Source organism: Dama dama, chromosome 22 (genome assembly GCF_033118175.1).
Source record: "Dama dama isolate Ldn47 chromosome 22, ASM3311817v1, whole genome shotgun sequence".
In the NCBI taxonomy this organism is placed as follows: Eukaryota; Metazoa; Chordata; class Mammalia; order Artiodactyla; family Cervidae; genus Dama; species Dama dama.
The window spans coordinates 18,481,597-18,508,085 of record NC_083702.1 but is presented as its reverse complement, the minus strand read 5'-3'; the positions used below and the strand labels follow the sequence as shown (position 1 = coordinate 18,508,085).

Sequence of the window (26,489 nt, the reverse complement as noted above, 5' to 3'; positions counted from 1 at the left end):
ATGGTGAAGGACAGGGAAGCCTGGCGTGCTGCAGTCCATGGGGTTGCAAAGAGTCGGACACGGCTGAGCCACTGAACAACAACAAAAGTTATTTAAGCTTGGTTTTGGAGTCTTTGCAACTTAACCAAGTTTAGTACATTTCACCTGTGTTGAAGATTGTGTTCTTTACCACAGAATTTCTCATTTCCTCTTCTTTGCCCTATAGGGCAAAGAAGCTTAATTTCTCTCATTGGAATACTTGGGAATTTAATCAACAGCTCCACAACATTTTTCTCAACTCTACAACAAAAGTTTTTTGTCTTTACATACATACGCTGTGCAGATTAAAAACTTTTGCTCATTGTTCACATTATCTTTTACCATCTTGCATGCAACTTAGTTCAGAGAAATTTCCGGGGCAGAGTTTTGTTCAAGCACACAACTACCTTTGAAAATATAATATCCAGGAAAAGAAACTTGAGGAAATGTTTATTCTGCTTTTGATTAGGTAAAGTTATGATTCTTTTAGGGTATGGCTACATTTTTTGCTTGAACAAGTGAAAATAAACTAAGAAATTCTACATGACATACTGGCGTAGCGATCTTAGCAAAATTTCTACCGCTTTTGAGTGCGGCTTTCTCAATTTCCTTTTTCTTTGCTCCATCCTAGAGTGAATCAAAGGAAACCCCCGTGTTTGGAAAGACTTCTTCTTTTGAGCTGTCTTTAATATCGAGAGTTTTCTGATCTTACCAGAATAGGCAAGATTAATGTTCAATCTCAAAAATTTCTGAATATATTTCTTTATCCACAGAAATAAACTGTGGGGAAAAAATTAAGAGGCTGCTGAGGCTGCTGGTTCTCTCCACTGCTGAATCACCAGAGATTTAACACACAATGGGGCAAGAAGAACCGCAAAATAAATGTGAGTATTTGTCTCCTTTCAGTTTTAAGGAAGCATATTTAATTATGACTAAGATTTTAAAATATGAATTGATGATAGTTGTAGTTATGAAGATTGAAGTTGGTGATGGGGAGGAAGTTGAAGAAAGTGAAAATGATTTTGGTGAAGAGGAGGGGCATAGATTCAAACATTTGGGGTATTAGAAACTTCTTTATAAAATGTATACAGGGACAAGAGAGAGCACCAAGTATATAAAAAAATAAGATGAAAGAAACTAATTTGGGAAAATTGTTTAAAGGAAAAAAAGAGAAGAGAGATACAGAAAACACATGGACTGGGACAGCAGTGAACCTGAGGTTCTGACTTTATTTCTTTTTATACTCAAGTTCTACTTAAGTGACACATAAATGGGTTTATACTGTAAGAACATTAAAAATAATTTTGAGAAATATATAGAATGAATGCAGAAATACCTAATTTTGAAATTAATGTTTCATTTCATCTCATCACTCCACCCAAATTTTAATGGGCTCATGATGTACAATGGTACTGAAAACCACATTTTTATGTAGCAATATGTTTTGGAGACTTCTTTCTGTTAATGCATACTTGTATACATGATTATTTTAATTGCTCTATAGAATTTCATCATATGAGTTCACCATAATTTAGTGTCTCTGCTTTTGATGATACGCATACAAGTATTAGGTTTCAAGGTTTTTTTGTTTTTCAATTTCCAAAATTATTGCAGTAAATATCATTTTATAGAAATAAGTTTAATTGCTTCTATAGGCTTGGTCTCTAGAATTTAAATTGTGGCAAATGTAATGCATTTAAAATTTGATAAGTGTTCCTAACTTTATCCGTCTAAAAGGTTTTCTAGGTTATAGTTCAGTAGTGGCATTTATTTCCTCACTGAGTGTTTATTTCCTGTAGGCCTTGCCACACTCCATATTCTCAATTTACTTTTAAAAATTCGATATATGACAAAACCATGCCGTAATATTTTGGTTTACATGCCTCTGATTGAGCATGCTGTTTGTTAGTTTGTTTAATGGATTTTCAAAATACTTTCAGCAAATTTTCTGCTCAAATTTTTGCTCAGTTTTCAAATTGGTTTTTGAAATTCTTTATACAGTCTGGATATTAGCATTGTGACAAGATTTTTCTTCCATGTGTTCCTTGTGTTTTAACATTATTTGTTTATAAAGGAGCTTTGATTTTTATGTACTGCAATTATCAATTTTTAAAGATTTTGGGGTTTTGAGCCTGGTTAATAAAAAGCATGTTCCTAATCCCCCCAAAAACCCCCAAAGAAATACATTTTATTTGCAAATAAATATATTTAATTAATTAATTAATTTATCAGTGAACTCTAAAGTTGATTTATTCAGGGGAAATCTTTAAGCTCTCTTCCAGTTCTAAAATATTTTGGATGATCTCATTCTAAGCTTTCTCCTTGGTGGCGTTAGTTCCCTTAGTTCTTGTGGCTGAGAAGAAGATAACCTATTTATCTTTCTTTTTGTTTTAGTAGAAAGAGGCCAGCATTCCCAGCTGATCCCTTGGACCATTGCTATTTTTTTCATGTCACTTCTAAGTGCCTGTTTTATTGCAAATTGTGTGGGTAAGTTATTAGCAAGTGGAACGCTCCTTGAATTATTCACTCGAAAAACTTTCAGAAAGTTGCCCTAAACCTTTTGTTATCATGACCTTCTCCAATATACCAATCCAGAAAGCCCTCAGGGCTTGGATTTAATATTCAGAGTTACATACTTGACCTTCTGTTTTTTGATGATGCAGCCTTGAGCCAGGGAAGGAACGATGGAACTTAGACCCGTTCCTATACACTGGAAGGTTGGAGATTACTGCAAATCATTCTTCACTTTGGACCAGGATAACAAGGACTGCATCTTTCTAGAAGAGAATAACCAGAAAAAAACCCTCAAATTTCAGATGGATTGTAGTCTGCCTTTGAAAAGAAGAACAACAGGGAGACTTCTTTCTGATATCAAGACATTGTATGAAGTTATTATAAATTAAGTAATATAGTATAGGTGAAAGAATAAACAAATAGAGAAAGAATGTTGAGAGCTTTGTTACAGATCTGTATTTATGAACTCTATATAAAACAGGCTACCCACTCCAGTATTCTTGCCTGGAGAATCCCATGGACAGAGCAGCCTGGCTGGCTACAGTCTATGGGGTCATGAAGAGTTGGACAGGACTGAGCGACTAAACAACAATAAATGAAATAAAACTGAAGGGAATAAATCAACTATCTTTCAATGAAAATTAATTAAAAAGTGAACAGAAGGGGATATTGCAGAGTTTAGGGAGAAGACAGTTTTGTTCAATTACTGTAGTAGAGAGGATTGATTATCCATATTAAAAAATGAAATTGTTCTCCTGCCTCATATCATGTTCAAAAACCAACCTAAGGCAGAGAATTGATTAAAATAGGAAAGCAAATTAATGTTTTAGAAAAACATGGAGAATATATTCATGACCTTGAGACAGAGAATGATTTCTTAAGCATGTCACAAAATGTGCTAGCCATTAAAGAGACTGTCACCAAAGTATACTACATTAAAGTAAGAATTATTGTTCAACAAAAATAACACTGAATGACAACAGAAAACAGGAGAATATGTTTTAATGCATATAATTAATAAAGGATTAGAGTATAGAATATTTAAACCATTGTTCCAAATCAATAGGAAAAATACTGACAACAGAAAAATGGGCTAAGTCCTGAACAGGCACAAGAGAAAAGAAAAAAATGAAATGTCTGATAAACATATAAAATATGTTTAACTTCATTAGTTTTCAGAGAAATACAAATTCAACTCACAATGAGATACCACTGAAAAACTTGGGGATGGTAATAATTAAAGTCTGGCAGTAGCAAGTATTGATGATGCTGCAAAGCAAGTAGACCTTCAGTGAATTTCTGCTGGTGGGAGTATACAGTGGTACTTAGTTTGGTGGCTCAGTTGTGTCCGGCTCTTTGTGACCCCATAGGCTGCAGCACGCCAGGTTTCCTTGTCCATCACAAACTCCCAGAGCTTGTTCAAACTCATGTCCATCGAGCTGGTGATGCCATCCAACCATCTCATCCTCTGTCATCCCCTTCTCCTCCTGCCTTCAATCTTTGCCAGCATCAGGATCTTTTTCAAGGAGTCAGTTCTTCCCATCAGGTGGCCAAAGTATTGGAGCTTCAGTTTCAGCATCAGTCCTTCCAATGAATATTCAGGACTGATTCCCTTTAGGATTGACTGTTTGATCTCCTTGCAGTCCAGGGGATTCTCAAGAGTTTTTTCCATTACCATAGTTCAAAAGCATCAATTCTTCAGTGCTCAGCTTCCTTTATAGTTCAACTCTCACATCCATGCTTGAGTACTGGGAAACCATAACTTTGATTAGTCAAAGTTGGCAAAGTAGTCTCTGCTTTTTAATATGCTGTCTAGGTTGGTCATAGCTTTTCTTCCAAGGAGTAAGTGTCTTTTAATTTCAGGGCTGCAGTCACCATCTACAGTGATTTGGGAGCCCCCCAAAATAAAGTCTCTCATTGTTTCCATTTTTTCCCTGTGTATTTGCCATGAAGTGATGGGATCAGATGCCATGATCTTTGTTTTTTGAATGTTAAGTTTTAAGCCAGCTTTTTCACACTCCTCTTTCACTTTCATCTTGAAATTCTTTAGTTTCTTTCACTTTCTTCCATAAGGATCGTGTCATCTGCATATCTGAGGTTATTGATATTTCTCCTGGCAATCTTGATTCCAGCTTGTGCTTCATCCAGCCTGGCATTTCTCATGACGTACTCTGCATATAAGTTAAATAAGCAGGGTGACAGTATACAGCCTTGATGTACTTCTTTCCCTTTTGAACCAGCCTGTTGTTCCATGTCTGATTCTAACTATTGCTTATTTACCTGCATACAGATTATACTGCATACAGCAGCATAGTCACTTTGAAAAAGGTTACCCCAACCACAGTAGGCAATAGGTATAACCTATTACCAGCAGTTGCATACGTGTGCATGGACCTTACACAAATGCATGCTTCTGTGCTCTAAGGATACATGGTCAAAAATGCTCAGAGGTGCAGAGCTCATACTAGCCAAACACTGGAAACAAGGCAACTATCTAACAGAAGAAGAAAAGATAAACACATTTTTGTTCATTAAGATAATGGATCACTTTTTAGCAATGAGAACTGACGAGTTATGGTTGCATGAAACAACATAGATAAATTTCAGAAACAACCCTGAGCAGAAGACAGAACCCAAAGTATGATTTCACTCATAAAAAGTTCAGAAGCAGGCAAATCTGATCTATATGGTTTTGTGATAGGTTATGAAGTGGTAGAATTATGAAGTAAAGCACAAAGTGATTGCTTTAAAAGCCATGGCATGATTACCTTTAAGAGAAAGTGAGGGATTTGTGTTTGGGCTGTGAAGGTCACCTGGGGCATTGGTAATGTTGCATTTTTGAGCTGGGTTGTTGGAATGTTCACTTTATAATAATTTGATAAACTGTACATTTATGTTTTTCACTTCGTTAGACTTGGTTATATTTCAAAGTGAAAATACTGAAAAGATCAGTGTGTAAGACTTGTAGGACTTTGCAGAAGAATACCAGTGGTCACCAAAATCTCCACTCTAAGCACAAATATTGATAGAAAAACATGTTTAAAAGCACATGGACATTAAGGTTTGCAAAACTACCCCCATAAAGCATGAAATGGACACTAAGGGCTTCCCAGGTGACCCTAGTGGTAAAGAACACACCTGCCAATGCAGAAGACATAAGAAATGCGGGTTCAGTTCCTGGGTCAGGAAGATCCTCTGGAGGAGGGCATGGCAATCCACTCCAGTATTCTTGCCTGGAGAATCCCATAGACAGAGGAGCCTGGCGGGCTTCAGTCCATAGCGTCGCAAAGAGTCAGACACGACTGAAATGTCTTAACACACATGTATAATAATGAAAATATTAATTTTCAACAATTCTTTTTTCAACCAATTCACCTGGAGCTGAAACAAAGGAACTGCATAGGAAGAACAGAGAAGGTGGGGACCTTAACTATTATGGTAAAAGAAAATTTACTTAGTGCAGTATGCCCCCAAAGTAAGTGGTTATACAGGAAAAGGAAACTAAGATTTTTTTCCTCCTTCACAGTGACTCACCACAACATTCTACCCTGTAAGAAAGGAACGGGGTTCTTCAGGCTCCCAAAGCAGCACCCAAAGGTGATATGCGTCAGAGAGAAACCAGAACTGAAAGGTACAGCGAGTGGAAGATAATTTCTTCCTTATTTCCATTCAAATTCATAGCCTGATTTAAAGCATATCATTTCTACATTACTATATAAAGAGAGAGATGAAAAGAACACAAGATGAAATCTGGCACAAGAGCAGACATCAGTAAATTGAGATGTAATTATTTTCATGATTGTGAGCAGTTGAATAACTAACCAGAGAATATGAACAAAACATTTATGAAGCTTTTTTGGCATCCAAAGCATAACATTTTCTTTTGGTTCAGATATATAAACACTGCTCCCTCCTAGAATATGTAAACTTTGCCAAAGTGTCTTTATCTTTTTTATTCTGTGAAGTCTCATTACATGAGCATTTTAGCAGGTTCTTTGCCTCCTTCAGATAAAATGTCCCGCCAAAAGCTTTGTTATGAGAACTCTTTCAAATATGGTTGTAAATAGATGTAGGGATGTTGAAAAATGATCGCGTCTTCTAAGAGAAAACCTTGTAATTTTCTCATGGTCATTATGTGATTCAGATACTTTTGTTTAGGAGCTATTTAGAAATGTAATTTTCAGGATCCTTTTTTTATAGGGGGGGGGCAGAATGATTGTGGTAATCCTGGTATTTTTTTCTTATGTGTTAATTGGACATTAGGTAGTAAAATAACTATACGATTTGTTACATATGGCATGCTCCCTTGGACTTAATTTTCCTTTCGATTTTCACATGAGGGGGCACCTGGAATTGCTGTCCTGTGGGCTGGAGAGCCTTCCAGTCCAACTGCTATTTTCCTTTTAATGACAACAAGACGTGGGCTCAGAGTGAAAGCCACTGCTCTGGGATGGGAGGTCACCTGGCCACCATCAGCACAGGGGCTGAGCAGGTATGCTGAGAGGCTCATGTCAGTTTCTCTGCTGGTTTGAATCTCTGCAGAGAGAGGAATTTCTCAGCTCTGCTCCACCTCTGTGCCTTTGCTTGTCTCTCCCATCTGTCTGGAAAGACTTTCTTCCTCTTGCATTTTTCTTCATGTGGCCAACATCTTCTGGTCTTCCCAGATCTGATTCATGTGATATTTTCTCAAGAAAACTACCCTGACCACCTTCCCCACTCCATCCTTCTTGTTCTAATCTGGAGATACTTTCAGGGTATTTTGTGCATTGTATGACCAGGGCACTTAGTTCAGTGTTCACTACTCCACCTCTTCCAATGACTCCTTCTTTGCAGAGGGCTACAGCCATGCTTTATCCATGTTTGTATCTCCAATGGCCTGTGCAGTGCTAGGCCCACTTAGATAGACCTTGATAAGTGTTTGATGATTAAGTAAATAAATGAATGGTTAATCAGGACTGAAATATCTTCTCAGGATAAAGAATAGGACAGATAATTCAGATTTACGTTTGTTATTCTAAGAAAAGAAATCTCAAGGTAAAGTCATTTCTGAGCTGAAATTTATTTCCTCACACAATATATTTCCATATATTATATACCCAGATTCAGATTCTACTCCATTCTTGGTTAACATGGTTTCCTGGAGGACTTTGTTTCCATGGCTTTGCAGCTATAGGTTCAGCAACTCTTTGAAATAAGTGTAATTTAATGAAATATGCAAATAATTAATGAAGGCAATTTTAAGAATAAAATTTCCTAAAAATCCAATCCCATTAAGAACTGTGCTAAGTAATTTGCAAGCTGATCTCATTTAATCTTCACAGTGACCCTCTGAAGTAGTGGAATTGTCCCTTTTGGAGCTGAGAAAACTGGGGTTTGGTGACATTAAAGCACTTACTAACATCACACCATAAATGTCAGAGGCAGGATCTGAAAACATCTAACCAATGCTTTTGTGTTTAACTAGTAGTTTATTTGATCTCTTTCCTCTTTTCCTAAAATAATGGTTATCAACTGATAAATGCAAATATACTTATAAAAATTCACATTTTTACGCAGAACTTTATCACTCAATTTTTGGATAGACGATTTTCATATTTCCTGGGACTTAGGAATGAGAACCTTGACGGCCAGTGGCATTGGGTGGACAAGACACCATTTAACCCACAGATGGTGTAAGTATACCAACTAGGGTAAAATAGCCTTATAGGCAAAAGTAGGAAGAAGACAGCAAGCTGAATTCATTTTGGGGTGGTATATCAGTGTAGGGCTTCCCTGGTGACCCAGTGGTAAAGAATCCGCCTATCAATTCAGGAGATGGCAGGTTCAATCCCTAGGTTGGGAAGATCCCCTGGAAAAGGAAATGGCAACCCACTCCAGTATTCTCGCCTGAGAAGTCGCATGGACAGAGAAGACTTGCGGGCTATAGTCCATTGGGTAGCAAAAGAGTCAGACATGACTAAGCAACTAAACAACAGCAATGCCGGTATAAGAATGCCTACTCAGAACAGAGCACTGCCTGTTCTGGAACCTCTATGCTAGTCAGTTGCTCTGATTTTGTTGGACAGTGCAACTGTAAATGTTTCACTAGGGGCATTTTCTCTGCTTTGTACTCTGACCTCTACTATACACACACAACATGTACACACACGTGTGTATATACTTTTTCATTTCAGATTCTGGCACAAGCGTGAACCCAACAATGATCAGAAAGAAATATGTGTTGTTCTTGTTAAAGACAAAGACAAATGGGCCTGGAATGATTTTCCTTGTGACCATAAGGCAAGTTGGATTTGCAAGATAACTGGAACTGCATTCAACTAAAAACCTACGAAGGGGGCCCTGTGATGAGGACAGAAAACAAGAAACAATGTGACTAAAGCAGAACATACATGTATTGTGGGAACAGAGAAAACATTTTCCGTCATAGAACATTTTCAGTCATGATGGCCTTATTTATTTTTTTGTTTCATTCATTCAAGATAATGTATTTTTGTGTAGTGTTTTGGTGGAAAGAATCATATTTTTCTGTGACAGTCAGTTTTCATTAACTTTGCTTTCATGATAGTATTTCAGGCAGGGTATTTACTTTTCAACTGGCGTGTATTGATTACATATTTAATAGCTTGAATGGTGAAATCTCTTAAGTCACCATTTCCTCTGCTCTGATGATTCTTAGAACTTAAAGTTCAAAGGTGGGATATTCCAATTGGTGGTGGTGTATCATTTTTTTAACCTAAATATCACAAGCTCTAAAGTTTTTAAGCAGCATTTTTATTGTCTGGTACTTTGTTTTCAGGTTTTTTAATAGTATCAGTCATTAGATTGAAATTCCATGAGCAAAATATTTTCTGAAGAACAGTATAGAATAGTTAGAATTATGGTATTGCCCAGGAAGAAAGAGCTTCCCTGGTAGCTCAGTTGGTAAAGAATCTGCCTGCAGTGCAGGAGACCCCAGTTGGGTTGCTAGGTCGGGAAGATCTGCTGGAGAAGGGATAGGGTACTCACTTCTGTATTCTTGGGCTTCCTTGGTGGCTCAGATGGTAAAGAATCCACCTGCAATGCAGTAGACCTGGGTTCTATCCCTGGGTTGGGAAGATCTCCTGGAGAAGGGAACGGCTACCCACTCCGGTATTCTTGCCTGGAGAATCCTAAGGATAGAGGAGCCTGGGGTCGCACATGACTGAGTGACTTTCACTTTCCAGCAAGAAAAAAATATCCATTTATCTTTTAAAAAATTTACTCTACTTTAAAAATCTTACCATAGTGAAGAGTCTCAAGCTGATAATTTTTTTGAGTGGAAAAGTCCCTACATGCCATCTTAAGCAAACTCCTTTAATTCTATAGCTAAGGAAACAAAAGTTTTGGGAAGCCAAAGAGCTCACCTTCGCAGAGTTAATTTATGATACAAACAGGACTGTGGCCCAGAACTAGCTTTCATAGTAGGGGGAATGTGTTCCCTTTGGTATTACAGAAAAGTTACTGGTGGTGCTGTGGCCTCTTGGCTAACAGATAGATAATAGTTCTTAATTATTCATGTAACACTGTATTAGTGTTTCTGTATTTTTAATTTGAATCAGAAGAAAATCATATTTTCAATCCATTTAAGTAAATTGTTAGCATGTTTATTTAGAAGTATAAAGTTACAGTTCGAACTAGCAAGAAAGTCATGGCTTTAAGAACCTGAAGTAGTGCTTTTGTGATATATGTAGTTTTAATTGTGATGCAGTCATGTCCAACATCAACAAAATATGGAGGTCTTTCTAAAACATTTTATTTTGCTGATGTTTTCTGGATCCAAGCTAGAAAATTTCAAGTGACAATTTTTTAGTTACCTTCCTTGGTGGCTCAGATAGTAAAGAATCTGCCTGCAATGCAGAGGACCTGTATTTGATCCCTGGGTCAGGAAGATGCTCTGGAGAAGGGAATGGCTACCCACTCCAGTATTCTTGCCTGGAAAATTTCATGGACAGAGGAGCCTGGTGGGCTTCAGTCCTTGGGATCACAAAGAGTCGGGCATGACTGAAAAACTAACATTTTCATCTTCCTTACTACTATATTAAAAAAATAGTATTTATTCTGAAATTAGTGGTTTTCTAAGTTCAGAATATTAGCGTTTGATTGACTGTATATGTATGTCTTTACATGTATGTGTTTAAAGCTGATGCTTTTAACTGAAGAAGCACCAAGGGACTTCATGTTTGCCATAAATTACATAGCATTAATCTATAAAACTTGTTGAAATAGACTTTGTATAGTTAATATTATCCATTCTTCATTTGTATAAAACTGTATTTAAAGATTCAGTTGTCAATAAAATGTGACCTCTTTGTAATTTTATACATCTATGTCTACAACTATACCCTAATCTTTTTCTCCCAATTCAGATCATTTTTCATTCTCTCCATGGCTTCCACCGGACCAAGTAAACATCTGTTTACCTGGATTATTATAATGGCCTTCTGATTGATCTCCCTGTTTCCACCCTTGGTCCCTTTCAGTCAATTCTCAATTCTCATTGCACCTCTCATATATAGTCTTCACAATTTTTTTAAAGCAGCTAATAGTAATTTCATAAAAATAAATGCTACTTTCTTAAGGACATTGTAATAGAATGTCCGAGAAGTCTGAAACATTTAAAAAACCGAAGCACTTTTTGGAGACTTCCCTGGCAGTCCAGTGGTTAAGACTTCACCTTCCAATGCAGTAGGTGCCGGTTTGATCCCTGGTTGGGAAGGTAAGATCTCCCATGACTCATGGCCAAAAAACCAAACCGTGGAACAGAAGAAATATTGTAACAAATTCAATAAGACTTTTAAAAAAGGTCCACATCAAGAAAGTCTTTAAAAAGAAAATCTAAACATTTTTTATCTTTGAAAAAGTAATGTATATGTGTTAAAAAGGCAAACAGTAAAAAACATTATTAAAAGTATAAGGTGACTCTCTCTTCCACTCCGAACCTCTAAATACCCCTTCAGCGTAACTATGATTACTGATTTCTTATACGTATATCCACATATGGTTATGTCTCCTTGCATGCATCCACATGTGCCATGTAAAAGCTCCCTAAGCCTGCCCCACCCAGTGAATGATTTGGGGGCTATATTGTTGAGAAAGGAAAAGGAGGACAGCAGGTTGGGAGGAGGAAGAAATGAAAGAACAAGAGGAGAGAAGTAAGTCGGAAAGAGAAACACAAATATTGTATCTTAATGCATATATATGGAATCTAGAAGGATGGTACTGATGAAGCTATTTGCAGGGCAGGAATAGAGATGCAGACATAGAGAAGGAACTTGTAGACACAGCAAGGGGAAGGAGAAGGTGGGATGAATTGAGAGATTTGCGCTGACCTATCTATACTACCATGTGTAAAGTGGATATATAGTAGGAAGCTGTTGGGTAGCACAGGGAATTCAGCTGAGTACCCTTATGACAACCTAGAGGGGTGGGACGGGTGTGGGAGTGGGAGAGAGGCTCAAGAGGGAGGATATACATATAGCTGATTCATATTATTGTACAGCAGAGACTAACACAACATTGTAAAGCAATTATCCTCCAATTTAAAAGAGAAAAGAGCAAGAAGAACATTTTACATGATTCCTTATTATTTTTCTGTTAGGGACCCTTGAGGAAAAAAATTTTTGTGGTTATCTATAAGGCCTATAACCTGGAGGAGGGCATGGCAATCCACTCCAGTACTCTTGCCTAGAGAATCCCATGCACAGAGGAGCCGGGCAGGCTTCAGTCCCTAGGGTCGCATGGAGTTGGACACAACTGAAGCAGCTAAGCAGCAGCAGCATAAGGCCTATAAAATTCTTAAATTTCAAAAATTCTTTAATTTCACTTCAATTTTTTTGTTTGGTAAATTTAAGTAAAATTAAATTCATACTTTAAAAGAAATTTAAGTCAAAATTTCATACATCATTGCTGTATGATTCCTATCAATCTTAACCTATATCAACTTGGAATTCAATTCTTTTTTTAACTTTCATCTTTATACAGTTGTTGCTCTGTAAAAATTTTTAATAATAAATAGGTAACATTTTTAAAAGACGTAGTAAAGGTATTTTTGTTTTTTTAAAAAATTAGGGGCCCAAGAGGTAATAGTATTTAAATTGTAATAGTGGTTTATTTGGAGAACATGGTCTTGGGAATATGAATGACTGATTACTCTTTATTTTTTGTGACTTTTTGGGTTTTCTGGTGCCTAAGTATTTATATAACCCCATTTATAAAATATGATATTTAAAAATAGTTTCCACTGGATGATCTGCTTCTCAAAGAAGAATTTTTCTGATAAATAATTTAGGTTCTAATGATCTTTACTCTAATAAAATCGTAACAATTCTTTTTTTTGGGCAAACTTTGAAGACTGTTAGTTGCATAACTTAACTTGTAAATAGTGAAATATATGCATTAATATTTTTATGTGTCTTTCAATATCAAAATAAAATTTAAAATATTATAGCCATCTGAAGTATCAAAGCCATGAACAAACACATTTCCACATATTTTTAAATGTTTCCTCATTTGATGTTTATGATATGAAAAAAGAAATTAGGAAGTTGAAGATATATTTATTGAATTTCTTTCAGGTTGAATGACTTTTGTTTTAAAGGCATATTGATTTCAAAAACACAGATTGTCATGCCTATGAGAAATAAACATTTGTAAAGAAAGCTAATATACTATATTTGTTTATTCAGTTGAATTTTCCCATTCAATGATTATACATTAATTCCAATGTATGATTTTGAGAGTCTATTTATGGTGCTGTGTGCAAGAAACATGCTTATAAAAGCTGCTGTGTCATTTACATATTCTTGAATAACCTTGTCAGTACTGACAGACTGCTGTGCTTAGTTGTTCAGTCGTGTCCAACTCTTTGTGACCCCGTGGACTGTGGCCCACCGGGCCCCTCTGTCCATGGGGATTCTCCAGGCAAGAATACTGGAGTGGGTTGCCATGCCCTTTTCCAGGGGATCTTCCCAACCCAGGGATCAAACCCAGATCTCCTGCATTTGCAGGCAGATTCTTTACCATCTGAGCTACCAGGGAAGCCCAAGAATACTGGACTGGATAGCCTATCCCTTCTCCAGGGAACTTCTTGACCCAGGAATGGAACCGGGGTCTCTTGCTGATAGATTCTTTGTCAGCTGAGCTACCAGGGAAGACCACTGATAGACTATTATGCAATAAATGGACAGGCTTGTGACAGGAAAGGGTGAAATTGATTGTTCTCTTAGAATAATTTATATTGCTCCTGCTTTTTATGTCTTGGTTGGTTGACCATGAGGCATATGGGATTCCTGCTCCCTGACCAGGGATTGAACCTGAATCCTCTGCATTGGAAGGTGAAGTCCCAGCCACTGGACCAGCAGGGAAGTCCCTGGATGACAGTCTTTTTGGAGCTGAAGGTTAGCATGGCCTTTCTATTAATAAGTAGGCAAAGTAAATGCCTTTGACTGGAAAGTCCACACCAGTCTTTTATTTATTTTTTTTAAATATTAATTTATTTTACTTTACAACATTGTATTGGTTTTGCCATACATTGACTTGAATCCGCCATGGGTGTACATGTGTTCCCCATCCTGAATCCCCCTCCCTTTTCCCTCCCCATCCCATCCCTCACCCCAGTCTTTTAATCAGGAATAAGTTCATGACTTGAAAAGTTTCCTACTCATTATAGAGGAGAACACAGTGAAGCAATATGCTTGGGTAGGGGGTAAAAAACAGAATGAAATCAAGAAGACAGATTTTTCAGGAACTATAAAGAAGACATGACACAGAGCCTGAATTTGAACTGTTTAAGACACTTTCCAAAATTCTCTTCTTTGTTGGATTTGGTGCTTGTTTGTGTCCCTGTATTTTCACATAAATACTCATAAATGAAGCGTTTATACCAAAAGGAGAAAGGAATAGTCCTTCTCGCAGCATTGCTAGAGAAGCTTGGTAAATTCTGAGAAATCCCAAGACCGATGTAGACAAAAATGCACTTCAGTTGATAACCATGAATTACACCTTCAAAATGACTTATTTTTATTTATATCAAAGCAACAAATATTTATGAAGTCCTAAAAAAGTGTAATGCCTGCTTTTCTCATGTTGGAGTTGTATGGTTATGATTACGCTTGTTCTTTTTCCATTTATGCATTTTAGGGTTGTGCCTTGTGTCTTGAAGATTTTTCTTTTCTCAAATCTTTCTTTCTGGCATTTCGCAAACCCGAAACATACTGGAGAAACAGGGCACATCATTCCAATTTTGCCTTGGATTTGAGGAGTCCCTTATGGTGGCGCAGTCCTCCAAGGTAATCAGATTGTTGGGCTCCCCTGCATCCCAGAAGCTGAAAGAGAACAACAGGGGAGATTTACATGAGGCAAGGTGACTTATGCATGCATGCTAAGTTGCTTTATTCATGTCTGACTCTTTGTGACCTTATGGACTGTATGTAGCTCACCAGGCTCCTCTGTCCATGGGATTCTCCAGGCAAGAACACTGGAGTGGGTTGCCATTTCCTGCTGCAGGGCATTTTCCTGACCCAGGGACTGAAGCTACCTCTCTTACCTCTCCTGCATTGGGCAAGTTGGTTCCTTACCATTAGCGCCACCTGGGAAGTCCTATAAACTAGGCAAAATACATTTGTGTTTGATTTTACAACAATTTTATGACAGAGATATTATAATCCCCACTTTGTTGATGAAGCAAAAGAATCTCAGAATAGCTAAACCATTTCTCTAAGTCATAGAGTTTGTGAATAGTGAAGTTAAATAGGACCTTTCTGACTTTCTATTCTGCTGTGGTCGCTCATGGCTTTAGACCCAAAACGGAGACGTTAGGGGAAAGAGGGATATCCTGGTGGATTTGTTTCCTTCACATACATAGCTCACATCGTGTTTAGCTCCCCTTATCCTATAGAGTTTGTATTCACTGAGGTGCATACTTCACTGGGGCCAGAGAACAATGTTTTAAAGGGTCAGAACATCCTACTTTTAGTCCATAGGAATCTATTGGCTCAGACTTCGCTTGTGGTGCAGTGTATACAAATTCACCTACCAATGCAGGGAACACAGGTTCAGTCCATGATCTGGGAAGATTCCACATGCCATGGAGCAGCTAAGCCTGTGCACGACAACTACTGAGCCGAAGCCCTCTAGAGCTCGAGACCCACAACTTCTCAGCCTGTGGGCCACAGCTACCCAAGTCCACGCACTCTGGAGCCTGCGCTCCTCCACAAGAGAAGCCACCACAATGAGAAGTCCATGCACTGAAATGAAGAGTAGCCCCCTCATCTAGAGTAAGTCCTCATAAAGCAACGAAGACCCAGTGTAGCCAAAAATAATTAAGTTTTTAAAATTCAAAGCTCTAAGAAAAGAATCTGTTGTTTTTCTCAAATCATTGTTTTTGTCTCATTGACTACAGTTTGGGGGCATAAGACTCCAAATTCCACTCTTTGCCTCCCCTGCATTTCCCATGAATTAGCGTTCAGTTTTAAGCCTCTTCTCATTTCGTCTATTATTTCCCTTTTTATTCTGAGGTAATTCTAGGGGATGGAGGCAGCAGATCCTTGTGCTTCTCTTTTCTGCCTTATATATCAGCTCTTTTTATTTTTGCATTTAATATCACCAAGAATGGACATGAATATACCTCCTGGACCAGAAGGAGGTTCTGAGGACTCTCCTCAACAGTGGTCTAACTTTACAGTTTGGGCTAGTGTTATAATTCTACTGGGCTTCCCAGATGGCTCGGTGGTAAAGACTCTACCTGCCAATGAAGGAGACACAGGTTCAATCCCTGGGTCAGGAAGATTTCCTGAAGAAGGAAATGGCAACTTGCTCCAGTATTCTTGCTTGGAAAATCCCATGAACAGAGGAACCTGGCAGGCTACAGCCCATGGGGTCTCAAAAGAGTTGGGCACAACTGAGCAACTAAACAACAACCAATAATTCTACTACAAGAAGGAAATTACCTCAGAGACTCTGTGAGAGGTGTACCATCTACCCATTTCCACTGACCCTCAATCACCTGGTCTGTCAGTCCAATATAAAACTCTTTGTTTCTAGGTTTTGCATGGTGAAGGAATTCCTATGGAAGATACACACAACAAAAGAGGAGATCATTTATTCCAATTCCAAACAAATGTTGAAGGTAATTGTTATTAAGAGAGAAGTAGGATTTGGACTGGAGATGATAGAAAAATGAGCCTGAAATGATAAGATTATAGAGGATTTATTTTGGTAAAGCATAGATAACATAAAATTATGCCAGTGAAAATGAGCTTTCAACAGAGAAGCTCCTCAATAACTCATGCAAAGATTATCTATGGTTATGGGTAGCACAAAACATTATAAATCTTAGCTTAAATATAATGGACAATTTCTGCTTACCCTCTTTCACATGTTTCTAAACACACTGGTAATTCTAAAATGAGGTCCCCATATGTACCCCATCGTGTGTAAAATAAATAGCTAGTGGGAAGCTGCTATATAGCACAGGGAGCTCAGCTCAGTGCTCTGTGATGACCTGGAGGGGTGGGACAGGGGTGGGAGGGTGGTTCAAGAGGGAGCGGATACATGTATACATATGGCTGATTCATCTGGTTGTACAGCAGAAACTAACACAACATTGTAAAGCAATTATGCTCCATAAAAATAATAAATAAATAAAATAAGAATAAAACTAAAATAAAATATATAAAATACAAACTAAAAATGAATAAATAAAGTAATAATTCAGTTCAGTTCAGTTACTCAGTCATGTCCGACTCTTTGTGACCCCATGGGCTGCAGCACACCAGGCTTCCCTGTCCATCACCAACTTCCAGAGTTTACTCAAACTCATGTCCATTGAGTCGGTGATGCCATCCAACCATCTCATCTTCTGTCGTCCCCTTCTCCTCCTGCCCTCTATCTTTCCCAACATCAGGGAATGAGTCAGCTCTTTGCATCAGGTGGCCAAAGTATTGGAGTTTCAGCTTCAACATCAGTCCTTTCAATGAATATTCCGGACTGATTTCCTTTAGGATGGACTGGTTGGATCTCCTTGCAGTCCAAGGGACTCTCAAGAGTCTTCTCCAACACCACAGTTCAAAAGCATCAATTCTTCAGCTCTCAGCTTTCTTTATAGTCCAACTCTCATATCCATACATGACTACTGGAAAAACCATAGCTTTGACTAGACGGACCTTTATTGGGCAAAATAATGTCTCTGCTTTTTAATATGCTGTCTAAGTTGGTCCTAACTTTCTTTCTAAGGAGTAAGCATCTTTTAATTTCATGGCTGCAGTCACCATCTGCAGTGATTTTGGAGCCCCTCAAAATAAAGTTTGCCACTGTTTCCACTGTTTTCCCGTCATTTGCCATGAAGTGATGGGACCAGATGCCATGATGTTGGTTTTCTGAATGTTGAGCTTTAAGCCAACTTTTTCACTCTCCTCTTTCACTTTCATCAAGAGGCTTTTTAGATCATCTTCACTTTCTGCCATAAGGGTGGTGTCATCTGCATATCTGAGGTTATTGATATTTCTCCTGGCAATTTTCACTCCAGCTTGTGCTTCACCCAGCCCAGCGTTTCTCATGATGTGCTTTGAATATAAGTTAAATAAGCAGGGTAACAACATACAGCCTTAACATACTCCTTTTCCTATTTGGAACCAGTCTGTTGTTCCATGTCCAGGTCTAACTGTTGCTTCCTGACCTTCATACAGGTTTCTCAAGAGGCAGGTCAGGTGGTCTGGTATTCCCATCTCTTGAAGAATTTTCCACAGTTTACTGTGATCCACACAGTCAAAGGCTTTGGCATAGTCAGTAAAGCAGAAATAGATGTGGTTTTGCAACTCTCTTGCTTTTTTGATGATGCAATGGATGTTGGCAATTTGATCTCTGGTTCCTCTGCCTTTTCTAAATGCAGCTTGAACATCTGGAAGTTCACGGTTCATGTTTTGTTGAAGCCTGGCTTGGAGAATTTTGAGCATTACTTTACTAGCGTGTGAGATGAGTGCAATTGTGCAGTAGTTTGAGCATTCCTTAGCATCGCCTTTCTTTGGGACTGGAATGAAAACTGACCTTTTCCAGTCCTGTGGCCACTGCTGAGTTTTCCAAATTTGCTGGCATACTGAGTGCAGAACTTTCACAGCATCATCTTTTAGGTAATAATAATTAAAATTAATAAATAATAAATAAAAAGAAGTCCCAGCCCTGTTTTTCCCCTGCCTTCCTAATAAAGGAATTAAACATGAACATTTCTTTTTATCATGGTTTCTTCTAGTAAAGAAAATAAAGTTGGTAATGACTTCCAGAAAAGGTAAGAACAGCATGTATTTCAGTAAAGTCATGTGACACATAGAAATTGTGGGTCAAATCCTATACACAGCATGTATGGGGTAACGGGAGGTGGGTCCTGTGGAGGATGTTTCACGACACTGGAGGATGCTGTACTCAACTACCTGCTCCTCCTGAGTGTTGATAACCACCAGGTGAGCGCCCATGCTCGAGCAGTTTTTTAGACTTGCTGCCCAGGACATGGTGTTAACAGAAAAGAAGTAGCAGCTGGATTGAAAATGGACCCACTTCAATGGACAGCAATTCTTGACTGAACCTGGAAGGAGAGAAGTTTCTGTGAGAGTCTCACATGAACTGGGTAAGATGATAGAAACCTTCCTCTGAGCTGATAAGTTCTTCACTTAGAGTCAGAAGCCTTGGAACCCCTTGTTCATGCTCCACATCTTACTATCCAAAACTTTAGGTAATTCCTCAGTCAACAAACACAAACAGCAATGTTCTTGTCTTTCAAGACATAATCCTTACTTTCTAGATGTCAGTGCCAATAAATATTAACACAACCATATAAAAGTGGTCTCCAACCATTTGGCACTAGGGACAGGTTTTGCGGAAGACAATTTTTTCACGAATCAGGTGGGGAAGCTGGTTTCAGGATGATTCAAGTGCATTGCATTTATATTGTACACTTTATTTCTAATCTAATGCCCCTGTTGATCTGACAGAAGGTACCGGTCTTTGGACTGGTACACATTTATTCTAAAGGTTTGCTGTAACATTCCCAAAGTTTCCTGTTTGAATGCTAATTGCACTTCCAAAGTTTTATTCTTGTCCTCTTACCAAATTCTTATTATTCTCTGACAGGCAAGATTTTGCATTTTACTTTTGAAAAACAGGGCTCAACTCAATTACTTTACTTATCCCCAAAGAGATTGAGAACCCCTGATATATACAATCTTCCTTAGTTATGCTATTGACATGGGACTTTATTATCTGTTCACAGACTTCCAAATTCAGAGAAAAATTATGCATTTTATCTGAGTGACCACTAAGCAACTGTCTCTCATGTTTTCCAAACAATGCACCCTCAGCAGAATCTCCAAACCAGTTGTCCTATAGCTCTTAAAACTATAGAATTTCAGCCTATGAAGTTTATTAAAAACAAATAGCCCGATCTCTCTTCATTGAATGGTGAGGAAATTATAGCTCAGAGAAGGAAGTCAAGTAACATTTTGCTAAGACTTGGACCAGGACAATATGGAAGAGTAGAGGGAGCATATTTCTGAGATATTTTCAAGTTTCCTTCCTACATTTCTTTTCTCCTTCACTTCATTTTGGAAGCAGGTGATGGATGAAAATAAAAAGCACACTTCTGGGAATAACACCTTCAACTTCTAGACTGACTCTTAAGCCATACACCTCACATTTATTCTAAAGGTTTGCTGTAATGTTCCCAAAGTTTCCTGCTTGAACACAAATCGCACTTTCAAAGTTTTATTCTTGTCTTCCAACTTCTCATTATTCTTTGACAGTACAGGCAAGATTTTGCATTTTGCTTTTGAAAAACAGGACCCAACTTGATTATTTTACTTATCCCCAAATCAATCTAAAGCCAGAAAATGTTGTTATGTAAATTTAGACGTTCAAGTTTGAGGTCTATTATACCTGACCCATTGGGCTTACCTAGTGGCTCAGATGGTAAATAATCCACCTGCAATGTTGGAGATCTGGGTTTGATCTCTGGGTTGGGAAGATCCCCTGGAGGAGGGCATGGAAACCCACACCAGTATTTTGGAGAATCCCCATGGACAGAAGAGCCTGGTGTACTACATAGGGTCACAAAGAGTCAGACATGACTGAGCGACTAAGCACAGCACACATACCTGATCCATCATTATAGCAGGAGAGTTCCATGGAATCCCCAGGTGGCTGGAACTTTTTCTCATCACATAGTTGTAAGATGCCATATGTCACTGTAAGGTAAAGGGGCACAGCTAATATTCATCACCCTTACTAAAAGCTTCCCTGGTGGCTCAGAGGGTAAAGCATCTGCCTGCAGTGTGGGAGACCCGGGACTGATCCCTAGGTCGGGAAGCTCCCCTGGAGAAGGAAATGGCAACCCACTCCAGTATTCTTGCCTGGAGAAGCCCATGGATGGAGGAGCCTGGTAGGCTACAGTCCACGGGGTTGCAAAGAGTTGGACACAACTAAGCGACTTCACTTTCACTTTAGTAAAAGTACATTTTATCTAACACTGATGAACCTATCTGCAGGGCAGGAATAGAGACGCAGACATAGGGAACAGGCTTGAGGACACAGTCTGGGAGAGAGAGGGTGGGATGAATTGAGAAAAAGATACATTACCATATATAAAATAGATTGCTAGTGGGAATTTGCTGTATGATGCAGGGATTTCAACCCAGTGGCTGTGATAAGCTAGAGGGGTGGGATGGGGTGGAAGGGAGACTCAAGAGGGAGGGGACATATGTATATTTATGGCTGATTCACAGTGTCATATGGCAGAAACCGGCATAACATTGTAAAGCAATTATTCTCCAATTAAAATTTTTTACAAATACATTAGATTTTTTTTATAGTTATAAAAGTACCAGCAGTTATGATATTTCCTTACTATCTACTTTTACTTCAACATGGATAGGAACTGAGGTTTGCTTACTCAAAGAAGAGAGAATTCACATTTCATGCTTTTCCTGATTTATGAAGATAAATGTACTTTATTTCAGGTTTGAAGACTCAAAGAAAACAAATGTGAAACTCACATTAAATACATTTGTACGGTTTTTTTTTTTCTTGTAACAAAGCCCTAGCTGAGACAGAAGAGTAGAAGAAAACTTTTTTCCTCACCTAATTGGTAGAATGCATTTTAAAAGACAAATATTTTTGAAATGTTAATGTTTTCCTTGATTCCACAAACAAAATATACTTCTCAGCCAATTTCTTACCAAAGGAAGACACACATATGAATTTACCTGTAGAAATTATGTATCTCAATATAGCTGTCTTACTAATGGTACAATATGCTTGGTAAGTCCTAAGCAATAAGTTCTAGTCTAAGATGAAAATGAATTATCTATTTATTGAATGAACTTCGTTAACAACATGATGATGATAATGCGGAAGATTGGTTTCAGTAACGTTAAATGAATGAACTATTGGAATGGCCACTGATCATATAAATTGCCAAATTCAATTTAGCAGCTTGTATATTTTACCTGGATGTATTCCTAGTAGTGTGTGCATAATCTGGAAAAATAAACTCAACCGTGAGTTCAGTTCAGTTCAGTTCAGTTGCTCAGCCATGTCCGACTCTTTGCGACCCCATGAATCGCAGCACGCCAGGCCTCCCTGCCCGTCACCAACTCCCGGAATTTACTCAAACTCATGTCCATTGAGTCGGTGATGCCATCCAGCCATCTCATCCTCTGTCGTCCCCTTCTCCTCCTGCCCCCAATCCCTCCCAGTGTCAGGGTCTTTTCCAATGAGTCAACTCTTCTCATGAGGTGGCCAAAGTATTGGAGTTTCAGCTTCAGCATCAGTCCTTCCAATGAACACCCAGGACTGATCTCCTTTAGGATGGACTGGTTGGATCTCCTTGCAGTCCAAGGGACTCTCAAGAGTCTTCTCCAACACCACAGTTCAAAAGCATCAATTTTTCAGCACTCAGCTTTCTTCAGAGTCCAACTCTCACATCCATACATGACCACTGGAAAACCCATAGCCTTGACCAGACGGACCTTTGTTGGCAAAGTAATGTCTCTGCTTTTTAATATGCTATCTAGGTTGGTCATAAGTTTCCTTCCAAGGAGTAAGCATCTTTTAATTTCATGGCTGCAATCACCATCTGCAGCGATTTTGAAGCCCCTAAAGTCTGACACTGCTTCCACTGTTTCCCCATCTATTTCCCATGAAGTGATGGGACCAGATACCATGATCTGTTAAATATATATAATAAATGTGTTTGGACTCTCTTTTGTTGCTGTTGTTTGGTTGCTAAGTCATGTCCAGCTTTTTGCAATGGACTATGGCCTGCCAGGCTCCTGCCAGAATCCATGGGATTCTTCAGGCAAGAATGGAGTGGATAGCCATTCCCTTTTCCAGAGGATCTTCCCGACACAGGGATCCAACCCACGTCTCCTGCATTGCCAGCAGATTCTTTACCACTGAGCCACCAGGGAAGGCCCCACAAGAACAATACAAATTGCCTAAGACTCTCTATTTTGCCAAGTCTAACCTCTCAACACTTCTTTCCAAGAAGTGACTTCCTGTGCCTCTGGCTAGGATCTCAGAGAGGTTTACACTAATGACAAGATTACAGAGAGGGTGGACTCAGGGCCACTAAGGAGATAACAAGTGTGTACCATGAAGAACGTTTCACAGGTCACTGAAACTTAGTACCAGTTTTATGCTGGTTGGGGTTTCTGGCTTGAGGAGTAACCTGGAGATAAATATGGGGGAAAGCATCAGTCACTCAGTCGTGTCTGACTCTTTGCAACCCCATGGTCTGTAACCTGCCAGGCTCCTCTGTCCATGGGATTTCCCAGGCAAGAATACAGGAGTGGGTTGCCAGTTCCCTCTCCAGGGGATCTTCCTGACGCAGGAATAGTACCCATATCTCCTGCATCACAGGTGGATTCTTTACCATCTGAGTCACCAGGGAAATGGAAATACCCTTTGTGGGAGAAGAGAACCCACAGTCAACAAGGAAGAATTCACTCGTAATGTTCACTAGGCAGCTTGAATGTGACCCTCAGAACTCACCAACACATCTGGTGATAAAACAGGCACTCAGGAGCAGGATGGCAGTGCCAGCAATGACCCAAAAGAACAGCTGGGAAGAGAAGCATCTTCTTTCTGTAGAAAGAAAGACATACACGTGGTCAATCTTCCCTAAAAAGCTACAAAAGAGATAAAAGAAATTTATATTTGACCCTGTTTATTTTCTTCCACTTGTATTACCTATACTGAGTAATTCCACACTTCAGCATGCATCAAGATCATTGGAAGGGTTGGCTAAAACAGATCATGGGGTCTCACCTCCAGAATTAAAAGTTCAGTAGAGCTGGTATAGAACCCATAAGTTTCCAGGAGCTGAGAATGCTGTTGGCCTGGGGACCACACTTAGAGAAGCACTGAATGGAAAAGGTAGTAGTCTGGTAGCTCTCTCTGAACTCAGTCTCCTGCAATCTCTCCAGAAGAACATCTAGCCTTCTAACCATCCTCTTTTATTTGCCTCTCTTTCATTCTCTGTCTCTCCACTCTTACTCTACTGGCATTTACTGGGCAACAAGTCAGTCTCCTCACTCCAGGAGACAACAAAATGGAGAAATGATGACATTTTAAGTATCAACAAAACAAACTGACCTTGGAGAGATATGAAGGGCTTTAAAAATATCATTTTATTTTGATGGATAAAATTTCTCCACTTTCTTCCAGACCTCACTCATTCCTAAATTTATTGTCCTGTCCCCAGAATGTTTATCACCTCTTTCATGAAAAATCTATGAAAGCAAAGTGCATGCGTGCTCAATTGTGTCCTACTCTTTGCGACCCCATGGACCATAGCCCACCAGGCTCCTCTATCCATGGGATTTTCCAGGCAAGAATACTGGAGTAGGTTGCCATTTCCTCCTCCAGTCTTCCCAGCCCTGAGATTGAACCCATGTCTCCTGTGACTCCTGCATTAGCAGGCAGATTCTTTACCACTGAGCCACTAGGGAAGACTGAAGGAAAAGGAATAGTTGCAAATCTTACCTGTGCTTTGTGATGCTGGTGATGTGGATGAGTTCATTCTTTCTCTTTTCTCTTTTTTCCTTTCCTCTCCTCCGCGCTGTCTCTTTCTTCCTCCTCCTCTCCTCCTCCCTGTCTCTGTCCTTAGTTTCTGAGTCCCAGAGTGCTTTGTTGATAAGAGCCAAAGAAAATGAAGGAGGAATACCTGATCTGTGCTTTAGGAAGCTCAACCCTAAGGCATAAGAAAATTAACTTGTTCTGTGGCTGTGTGTTTATGTCAAGATTTCCTTTGTTGCATAAGGAGGACAAGGGAGTTTACCGGACAACAGTCAGTCTCCTCACTCCAGGAAACAACGAAATGGGGAAATGAAGACGTTTTAAGCATCAACAAGACAGACAGAACTTGTGGAGATATGATGGGCTTAAAAATTATTGTTTTATTAATATTTTGGTGGATAAATTTCTGTGCTTTCTTCCAGACCTCACTTATCCTTAAATTTTTCCTTGACATCTGTGGAGCTCACCTCTGCACTTCCAAACCACTTTGATGTTTACTATTATACATTTGTTATCGGAAAAGGGGGCTTCCCCGGTGGCTCAGATGGTAGTCTACCTTCAGTGAGGGAGACCTGGGTTCGATTCCTGGTTCAGGAAGATCCCCTGGAGAAGGAAATGGCAACCCACTCCAGTATTCTTGCCTGGAAAATCCCATGAACAGAGGAGCCTGGCAGGCTACATTCTGTGGGTTGCAAAGAGTCGGACAAGACTGAACTGAAAAGGAGACACATTGGACACAGAGCTGGGCATGTAGTTTATGTATTTATACCTTGACCATGTGAATTTCTTTTCACCTTTTATGCTTTTTCTTCCACTTTCATTTGAAGCTCTTAAACAGTCTATTACTTTGGATTACATATGCCCTTTATCAAGTGATGGCCACTAGGCTATTTTACAGGTTCAACTCAGATGGACAGCCTTGGGAAGTATGACTATACACTTTGAAACTCATCTCAATTTCTTACATCATAACGTAGCTTCTGAGGTTCTGGAGGAGGCTCAGTAGGAAGTTTAATTCTACTGTTCTAAATTACTTGGGGGTTTTGTTTTATATTAATATTATAGCCTATTTCTCTCAATGGGAAAAATGAATTTGAGTGCTGGAAGAAATAATTTCAATTAGATGTTGGAATACAGTGTGTTTCTGGAAGATTAATTGGATATAGTCATGTTCTGTTACTTAAGGATAAGATTAACTGGTCTCAGTTGATTTAAGCTCACATTTGTTTTATATATATATATATACAAAACCTGGTAATCCCCACACCCAATGACTCACAGACTTCCCATGTGTTAGAAAATATCCCTGTTCTCAAACGGACTTTTTATTGTTTGAATGTATTGGTCAATTGCCTCCACATTTTCCATTTAACAGTTATATAGATTACAGAATGCTTACAAATTTTACACATTTATTTTATAAACATACACATTTTTAGTATATGCTGTCAGCAAATGGCTTTGAACCACTAGATAGAGAAAGTGTCTAGTGGGTGAGTTATATGAATTATTAAATGGTGAATCACACTGACTACAGCCCATTATTTATTATTATCAATCAGCAGGAATCAATACAAATGAACAGTTATGTTAATAATTTAATGAATATACAATTAGCTAGATATTAATGATTAATAGTCCTGTTTTCATCAACTAAAATACGAATATGATTGTATCCCCTTTGTGTTACTACTTTTCTCCAAGTTATAAAAATAGTATTTTTATGTTCAATAATACGAGAAAAATGTGACTAGTGAAAGACCTCCCTCTATCCTTAGTCCATACTTCTAAAGCCAATCACAGTTGATGATTTTTTCTTACATATTTTGAGAGATTAAAAACAAATTATTTATTTTTGGCTGCACTGGGTCTTTGTTGCT

General features: G+C 38.7%; 2 protein-coding genes across 4 annotated transcripts; one reads left to right on the top strand and one right to left on the bottom strand.

The window, feature by feature from the left end:
* Positions 1-702: 702 nt before the first annotated feature.
* Positions 703-10,850, top strand: CLEC4D (C-type lectin domain family 4 member D). 2 transcript variants are annotated; one of them, XM_061124080.1, is made up of 7 exons: positions 703-902; positions 2,413-2,505; positions 5,914-5,949; positions 6,059-6,163; positions 6,873-7,024; positions 8,089-8,204; positions 8,706-10,850. In XM_061124080.1, exons 1-7 carry the CDS (start codon positions 875-877, stop codon positions 8,851-8,853), a joined length of 678 nt encoding a protein of 225 aa, XP_060980063.1. In that variant the 5' UTR covers positions 703-874; the 3' UTR covers positions 8,854-10,850. The 2 variants fall into 2 exon arrangements, with proteins under 2 accessions (XP_060980063.1, XP_060980064.1); XM_061124081.1 differs by lacking the exon at positions 5,914-5,949.
* A 3,318-nt stretch (positions 10,851-14,168) lies between these two features.
* On the bottom strand, positions 14,169-24,848 carry CLEC4E (C-type lectin domain family 4 member E). Of its 2 annotated transcripts, XM_061124864.1 has the most exons (6): positions 24,577-24,847; positions 23,584-23,676; positions 20,688-20,777; positions 18,972-19,123; positions 16,497-16,612; positions 14,169-14,873 (listed from the first exon to the last, which is right to left on the bottom strand). In XM_061124864.1, exons 1-6 carry the CDS (start codon positions 24,611-24,613, stop codon positions 14,723-14,725), a joined length of 639 nt encoding a protein of 212 aa, XP_060980847.1. In that variant the 5' UTR covers positions 24,614-24,847; the 3' UTR covers positions 14,169-14,722. The 2 variants fall into 2 exon arrangements, with proteins under 2 accessions (XP_060980847.1, XP_060980848.1); XM_061124865.1 differs by lacking the exon at positions 20,688-20,777 and having other exon boundaries at positions 24,577-24,848.
* Positions 24,849-26,489: the final 1,641 nt, after the last annotated feature.